General features: G+C 35.1%; 2 protein-coding genes across 2 annotated transcripts; one reads left to right on the plus strand and one right to left on the minus strand.

Annotated features, from left to right (window-relative positions):
- Positions 1–238: 238 nt before the first annotated feature.
- On the minus strand, positions 239–3,290 carry LOC139687513 (cilia- and flagella-associated protein 20-like). Its single transcript, XM_071584705.1, has 4 exons — positions 3,207–3,290; positions 2,931–3,122; positions 2,661–2,777; positions 239–436 (listed from the first exon to the last, which is right to left on the minus strand). Exons 1-4 carry the CDS (start codon positions 3,288–3,290, stop codon positions 239–241), a joined length of 591 nt encoding a protein of 196 aa, XP_071440806.1.
- Positions 3,291–3,466: 176 nt separating this feature from the next.
- Bug22 (cilia- and flagella-associated protein 20) lies at positions 3,467–5,315 on the plus strand. Its single transcript, XM_071584612.1, has 3 exons — positions 3,467–4,009; positions 4,106–4,222; positions 4,923–5,315. Exons 1-3 carry the CDS (start codon positions 3,734–3,736, stop codon positions 5,109–5,111), a joined length of 582 nt encoding a protein of 193 aa, XP_071440713.1. The 5' UTR covers positions 3,467–3,733; the 3' UTR covers positions 5,112–5,315.
- The last annotated feature ends 2,878 nt before the right edge of the window (positions 5,316–8,193 follow it).

Genomic DNA, 8,193 nt, shown 5'->3' on the forward strand with positions numbered 1-8,193 from the left:
AATTATCAACTTCCTGAGATCAATAATGTTGCATACTTTTGGGTCCCATGCTTTTTGATGCAACACTCTTGTCTACTTGTATGAAAATCACTCGTACATGTTAACATTGAACACATAGTGAAATGCGACCTTTTGAATTATGCACTCAATATTATGCCAGTTCCATAGCACAACAATATTGATTTAATTTTTTGGGAAAAAATTGTACTTAATGCGGTGCATTATTAGGAAATGATGCTTAAAATTTATTTTTAGAGTTTCCACGAGAGAGAGGAACAAATAATTTGAAGTCAGCCGGAAGCTCATCTTCTGTATACAAGCGGTCAGCAAAATAGATGCGACGAATTCTGCAATTAGCATGCATCTGAACACGAGATGTTTCAATGTAGTTAGTGCCATAAGCTCGACGAGTGAAATCCGCAAGGTTAAAATGAACCTGTAATATTTTGGCATCATTAAGCAAAATTAGACCCAATGAGCTTCAGCACATAAGAAAACTTAATGATTCTTTTGTATTTATTCCACAAATGAATTCTGTAATTGAAAAGCTACTGTGAAAAACTCATATAAACATGCTAATTATTACATTTATGATGGGAAATTATCTATTTCAAAGATGAAATTGTTATTACTACCACTGAAGCTATAACTAGGGCTCTTTTAAGAAGAAGCAAGCATGCAGCTCACACAAGCCAAGGTCAATATGGTGAAAATCATTATGGTTTGGCAAAAGTTTAGTTGAAGTTTGAAAAAATATAAATAAGGACAGAAAATGAAGATTTGAGGAGAATATCAAGATTTAAGTTGTTTTGTGTACAGATGAATCTAAACCTGACGTTATCACTTGATAAAGTATAATGTGTGAAAGGACTTGGGGTTACTTTCTGATTACCTAAGGTATTTTAGTAGTGTGCTTACAAAGTTTTAAATTATCTGAACAATTGTGTGCTACAAAAGTAATTGTACTCGAAAGGAGAAAAATCTAACAAGATTGATTTGGATCATCTAAGCACCATTCCAATAAAACATTGCTTTGAAACTCCACAACATGAAATATAATTACAGTAACATAAAACTGAATTTTCCTCCAACATAACAGAAAGGGAAACATGGGGTGAATTGCTCAAGCAGTCTTCTTCGTGCTAATAGGTTTTTTGGCAGCTCTCCATGCTTAAAGCAAGATCTTCTATAGATCGCAGTAACTGTGTCAGAGTAAGTATTCTCTGAAGGGAAATGCCAATCACATCTGAGACTTTTCTCTGGGCTAATTATTAAAAATACAATTTGATAAATATTCTGGAAGAATTTCATTATGACATGCTCTGATTCCAAATATACAAGTTAAGAAACTAAATAGGTGGACCTTGAGTAAACAATAGTGTTTCATATCTGTAGAAATAAATATTTAATTCTTGGTACTTCCATAGCACCTTAGGAATTTACAGGGTCCACACTGTTCTACAATGATACTTCCAGTTTTGACAGTTGGCCATCATCAAGGTACAAAGAAAATTAGTGTGCCATCACAAAAATGTATGTCTATTTGTTGGATGGGAGAGGAGAAGGTAAAGACAGAGGGAGCAGAGGAGGAAAGTAAGTGAGGAAGGGAAAGAGGGGAGTTAGGAATGACTAACTTCCCAAAGATAAAGACAGATGATGAGGTCTTGCAGGATAAAAAGTTAGATGTTGCGAGAGAAGGAAGAAAAGATGTTGCAAGTCCAGGTGGATGACTCACACTCTACTTTGGGGAGAAAGGGAGATTGACAGCAGTGAGGAGTGAAATTCCGAAACAAAGTCATTTACCAAACACACGTATGTAGCTTTCACAATTTCAAACATTTCTGAGAAATGCAATTCACCACCTTTGAATTCAAAATACAAGACATCTGGTTTGAAATCTCTCTAGTGTTTATACTCCAAAAGATGTTTGGAAAAGTTCCATGTCTTGCCGTCTTTTACCAAATACTTTAAATGTTCTTTTCCCTGTGTTCCAAATTTTATCTACCTGTTTGATGAATAATTTTCCTAGGCATATAAGATATAAAAATAATTTTGCCCATGGTCATAGGATTATAATGGGAAATAAACACTTTATCATAAGGTATCACTTTGAGTACCCGGTATGTGAATTGTCCATTAATGGTACATATAGCTTATACTAATGACAGAGTTCATAAATTTCTTTCCCCATTGCTGTCCATTTCCCTTCCTGCCCAACATGGCTTTACTCACAATACTTTTTCCTTGTCTCAGAACTCCCCCACCACACACACATGAGGTCTTATTAAGACTCCAATAACTATAATAATTCTCAGATAAATTTCTAATTTATACACAATAATATTCAAGTAAAAACAAACAATAGCACCTACTGTATCACCCGTAGGCTTTTTCTAAATTATTAATTGAAACTGCAGTCTTGCTAGGTCCAGGAGAGAAAAGTTTACTTTGGTTTTTATAATTTAAAGTTTATGATTTTAAGTTACTCCTAATCGATATTTCGCACAAAATTTAGTTCAATTGGTCATTCCATTCTAGAGGGTTCTCTTATGCTATAATAATCATTCTAGATCCCATGTATTTGTGGCTTTCACATACAATGTTAAATATGCTATTGGTTCTTATGATAGTATTTTATTTCAAACTCCATATATGCTTACCATATTCCAAGAAGTAGTCAAACCTAGTGGCATGGAGCAAGTGAAAGGATTCACTCGTGTTGAAGATTGGTAATTACTAAATCGGAACCGTCTTTTCATGCATTTGTCATCAAGAATCTTATTTATTTGGATTGTTAGACAAATTTCGACCATGGAACAAAAATAAGTGACGAGTAATTTATAATTTATAGCAAAAAAATTATAGCCGTAAATATAATATCTAATATTTTTCTCAGAACAATGAAAAATGTCAGAATCATTGGAACTTACTTGTATTTCAAAAGTGAAATATTTCTTTAAATTTTTTATTATCATAATCAAAAATGGCAACCTAATGCCTAACGTGGCCTTTGGGGTTGCCGGGCATGAGATGTATGTTGTCGCCACGTTCACTCCTCTTAGCTCTAAAACTAATGATTTAGCATCTTCATCTGAAACACGCTTTATGTGGCCATTACGAACCTGTCCCATGTGGAAGAAAAATTAGGATATAATTCCAAGACTGTATACGAGTACTAACCAAGAAAAATTTGATTTTCACTTAACAGTTTTTTGCCACATTATTAATGGATTCAAACCGATGCTATAGAAGATAGAGATAAACCCTTTTTGATATGTGTTTTTAAACATATTCCCAAGCGATTTCAGAAGACTATGCATACACAACTCCTTAAAAAATTCAGTGGTAGACTTGCCATATACATAAACCGCGAAGTAACTATAAGAATGCAATAATGACACCAGGGCGAAAGTCATTTCATCATCAACGCGAATACCATGGAAATTATTTCACCCGCCACTGGAGAACAATGTCTAATCGTAATTATTTTCGACTTTGTTTTTATTTGTGTGTTTATATTGGAAGTTTGATGTAGAGTGGGGATTGAAAATTTTCCGGAAAGTAAAAGTGACATATTTTGTTAATGCGACGAATCAGTGCAAATTAAACTTCATCCGACGGATTAGATGGAATATTTCCGTGAAAAATGTTAGCGCAGCGACTTCTGGACGACTAGCAGAAGTTTTTATTCATTACGTGGTTCTAGCTAAAGTGTAGACTGATTTTAGTAATCATGTTCAAGAATACGTTTCAGAGTGGATTTTTGTCAATTTTGTACAGCATAGGGAGTAAGCCTCTACAGATATGGGACAAAAAAGTTCGAAATGGACATATAAAACGAATTACAGATAATGACATTCAGTCACTGGTGCTAGAGATAGTCGGAACGAATGTCAGCACAACATACATAACCTGTCCAGCGGATCCAAAGAAGACTCTGGGAATTAAGTTGCCATTTTTGGTTATGATAATAAAAAATCTAAAAAAGTACTTCACTTTTGAAGTTCAGGTAATCCGAGTGATCTCAATACAAAGGGACTTTATGTGTTAGAGATGTTTTGGTTTCCTCTATAATCAAAGCTCACCCAAATTTCTTATTAATCAGGTTTTAGATGACAAGAACGTGCGACGAAGATTCAGAGCAAGCAATTATCAGTCTACTACCAGAGTAAAACCTTTCATCTGCACAATGCCAATGCGGTTGGATGACGGCTGGAACCAGGTAAAAGAACATTTAATGATTGTTTTTTAACTGGGGAAATACTGATTAAAGAGAGTCTGAATGAGAATAAATGGAAGAAATAGCATTCGGTAATATAGTGAAGGAAACAAATACTTCTTTTTCCTCCATTATAGTTAGCGCTTTTCACCGAGTTAGTGGAATGAAGAAAGAATTGATAGACAAAAGTCGCGTTAGTTAATTTGGTATTCTTACCTTTATTGTTGTTCTGTATAAAACAAAATACACTCCGAGAACCGACAGGTGGTGATAGAGCAATAAATGAATATTCGAAAACCTCATTGTTTGAACTTACCAAATAATATTTCTTAAATTCAAATTGAATGAAAAAAAGCACTTAGATGGCGGTGGGTTTACCATCAAAGTTGCACAGGAATATATAAGTGGTAATAAACTTTTTTGTCTGATGCAAAATGAAATTAAGTTACTGTACCTGTGATTTTCATTATTTTCCCATACTAACTCATTCTTTGAGCGAAAGTAATGCATTTCCATCTTCATTACTGTATGCAGCATAAATGGTAAATATTTGGTCAGCTCTTGCCATATGTTTCTTCGTTTAATTATATTAACTGTAAAAATGATTGTTTTTTTCACATTCCCTAACCAATTCTCACCCTCAAGACTTGTTATGTGATGAATTTATTTACTTGGTTAATCATTTGTTTTTTTTTACTTAAAGGTGCAGTTCAATCTTTCCGATTTCACCAGACGTGCCTATGGGACTAATTATGTTGAGACATTGAGAGTGCAAATACATGCAAACTGCCGCATAAGGCGTGTCTATTTTTCAGACAGGCTTTATTCAGAGGATGAACTTCCTGCTGAATTTAAGTTGTTTCTCCCCATCCAAAACAAAGCAAAGACATAGTAGGTGTATATTCAGGGTTTTTTTGCGGGATTGTAAAACAAATTCTAGTTTGTAACAGTTTTGCACTAACTGTTGCTAAGTTGAATTTTTGTTTTATATAACATGCTCTTCTGTGTATTTTGCATTCCTTGACCTTTTTACCGGTGTGAAATGCAGAAACCCAAGAATGTAAGCTTTATTTAATAAATTTTTTACAAAGCTATGGATTGTTTTTTTATTCTAGAAAAAAGAATCGCCCCTAATCATTGCTGATGAGTATCAGCAATGTAGGCATGTGATGAAATTGAGGCAAGTGCCGTGCCAGCAAATTCTGCCTTTCCAAAGGTGGTTGTCACATACAATTTATATCTCAGCTTTTGATATGTTTTCAATTCCATTAGCTACTTTCTACGATCAGCTTAAGTTTCCATGCATTAAACATAAAAATAATATGAATTTGAAAATGTAATGTGAGGAATTTTGGAAAATACTCCTACATGAAGATGTCATTTTGGAAGGGGGTGGGTAGAATCACTTTGACAGTACACTAGAGGGTACTATTAGTCATGGGGAGGAAGGGGACCAGCATCGGACACTATTTGTGCGTGGAGATTTGCACAACAATTATTATAAGTATGTATGTATGAAAGAAGTGTGCAATGCATTCTTAAATGTCCACTTTTCTTCTGAATAATAATCAAATTGCCTCAAACAGCTTTAAACCAGCAACAGATATAGCTGGGTAGCAAATCTTGATGTTTTATGGCATCTATGTAAAGCCTGAATAAATATATCATCAATTATCTGGTACTTTCCCGGCGAATAATGTTTTCCAAGATTATTCGGGTCTCCCACCGGGTCCACGTTCGTAGGGTTGCCGACGTTTCGATGGCCGAGTCGTCCATCGTCTTCAGGGCAACGTCGGCAACCCTACGAACGTGGACCCGGTGGGAGACCCGAATAATCTTGGATATCATCAATTGTTCACCGAGGACTTAAGAGAGACATTTTTTATCAGTAGATGTCATGCATTTGTCACCAACCCTAAGGCTTACTCTTCTCAAAAGTCAAGGAATGAATTATGACGGCGAGGATTTTCGAAAAGTCCCTTCTACCATCACAATTTCCATTTTCCAGATTAAAATGGTCATTGGGTGAATTTATCAAAGTAGAAATATGGTATTTCAATGTAAATTATTTACCAACAACTATTAATAGCATATTGACTTATATTAACACTGATAACCTAATTGTGCGGTGCCGGTAATGAACTATTAAGGTAAGTGAGGGAAATTGATGCTGTTAGTCTTTTGCAGCGTAAGATAAGAAACTTGCAAACTGTATTTAAAGATCCACTCACTCGCATGTACTTGGACAATCTTCATTTGATTCTAACTTTTTGAGGTATACAGACTGTGTAGAGTAATGAAATGGAACTGCAACACCATGGAACCCACTGGACTTGTGTGACATTGTTATTGATCTTAGCACTTGTCCTAGGGTTGAATGACCATTGAACGATACAGGTAGTGTAGCCACACTTGGCTACACTACATGTAATTTGCTTTATGACTTTATCTTGTTCCTACAACCACAAATAAGGGCTTCGTAAGCATCATTTAAGTAAGTGTGCAGATACCATTACAGTTTCAGTTGCTTGTATTGAAGTGCAGAATTTCATTGTGTCTGGAGGGAACTGCAAGCTTCTACAGTGGCAATTGTGAAAAGTAGAAGGTTGTGTTCCCTTGGTAATAAAGTGTAATGACTAAACCACATTTCGGTAACACATGGTGAGAAAAGAAATCTATAAGGAGATTATATAGTAATGATACAACACATAACAACAGAAGTGGGCAAGCAAAATTAAAGAAAGAAGTAATGTAAGGTTTTTGAATACAACCCCCAACTTTTACGAAAATTGGCACCTGATAAAAGGTTGTTTCATGAATAATGTTTTGCTTGGTGTTGCTTAATTTTTTTCCCATGAGGTAGTTTGCTTGCAGATAAGCATTTTACTTTCTTCGCCATAAGTGTTGGGTTGGTGGAAAATAAGGGTAGTTTATGTTTAATAACCTAGCAGCTTGTTTCATTATTTGCTTCCTGCATTATGCTTCCTGCATTATGCTTCCTGCATTTGCTTCCTGATCTTATGCATCACATTCTATTTTCTAAGTGTATTCTATTTGTATTTAGTGTACTATTACAATACTCTAGTACTTCCAGCATAAAGTTGACATAGTAAAAAATAGTGCCCACTGAAAAAGTACCAGCATCTTGCACATCATGAAAATAAAGCCATACATAATAATGACCAAACGTATCACATTAGTAACCTCAAAAATATGTAAGAAATCTAGCACTGGTAAAAGAAAATCAGTAAATAGGCAAGAGCATTTTGTTAGAAAAAATCCACACAGACTGGTATTCAAATTAGTTTTCCAACACCACTCATTCCAAAAGCCCTATGTCACTAAGACGCTACACCAAGTCAACAATCATCGGATAATGAGAGTATAAAAGGAGGTAGCATTTTCTTTCATGTTTTAAAGGAAACAAGTAGTCTCTCCTTTTTTACCACAATATTGGAGGGTAAGAGGACGCTCTGACAGCACTCGGACAGACATCAAGGGATCCTGGTTTGAATCTTAGTCAAGGCGAATGATTTTTACACTCTGAAATTGTTGCATTGCCATGCACATTTAGCGGATGACTCCGCTAAAAGTTACTCTAATGGCATTTCCCACAATTTCTTGGAATTAGTTTTTATGTGATTATTGATTAAAAAATGTGATTTTCAGAGAAATATTGGCCATGCCCAAATTCTCAAACGTTTAAACTGTAAATATATAAAATCTCTTACAGCAGTCTGCTGATACTCCTTCCTTATCAATCCCTTAAATGCTTCTACATTCCATTTCCTAACCTGCCTCCTCCCCCCTGCCTTATCTTTTTGAATCAGATGCTACACTTCATGACTACTATATGGAAATGAGTCCACATCTGCTCCCGGGAAACTTTGCATATATCATCTCACACTGTTCCTAAACCTGCACCTAACCATAACAGAATCTAACTGATACCTTTCTGAGACAACTAGAATTTT

This window comes from Hetaerina americana, unplaced genomic scaffold, assembly GCF_022747635.1.
Source record: "Hetaerina americana unplaced genomic scaffold, ioHetAmer1.1.p SCAF_2, whole genome shotgun sequence".
Lineage (NCBI taxonomy): Eukaryota > Metazoa > Arthropoda > Insecta > Odonata > Calopterygidae > Hetaerina > Hetaerina americana.

Excerpts from the sequence above, each read along its gene's own strand:
- LOC139687513 (XM_071584705.1), bottom strand. The coding sequence starts at position 3,290 with ATGTTTAAAAACACATATCAAAAAGGGTTTATCTCTATCTTCTATAGC. Across the intron at positions 3,123-3,206 it reads TAATAATGTGGCAAAAAACT|GTTCGTAATGGCCACATAAA; the intron begins GTTAAGTGAAAA and ends CACATGGGACAG. Across the intron at positions 437-2,660 it reads TGACTACTTCTTGGAATATG|GTTCATTTTAACCTTGCGGA; the intron begins GTAAGCATATAT and ends AAAATATTACAG.
- Bug22 (XM_071584612.1), top strand. The coding sequence starts at position 3,734 with ATGTTCAAGAATACGTTTCAGAGTGGATTTTTGTCAATTTTGTACAGC. Across the intron at positions 4,010-4,105 it reads ACTTCACTTTTGAAGTTCAG|GTTTTAGATGACAAGAACGT; the intron begins GTAATCCGAGTG and ends CTTATTAATCAG. Across the intron at positions 4,223-4,922 it reads TGGATGACGGCTGGAACCAG|GTGCAGTTCAATCTTTCCGA; the intron begins GTAAAAGAACAT and ends TTTTACTTAAAG.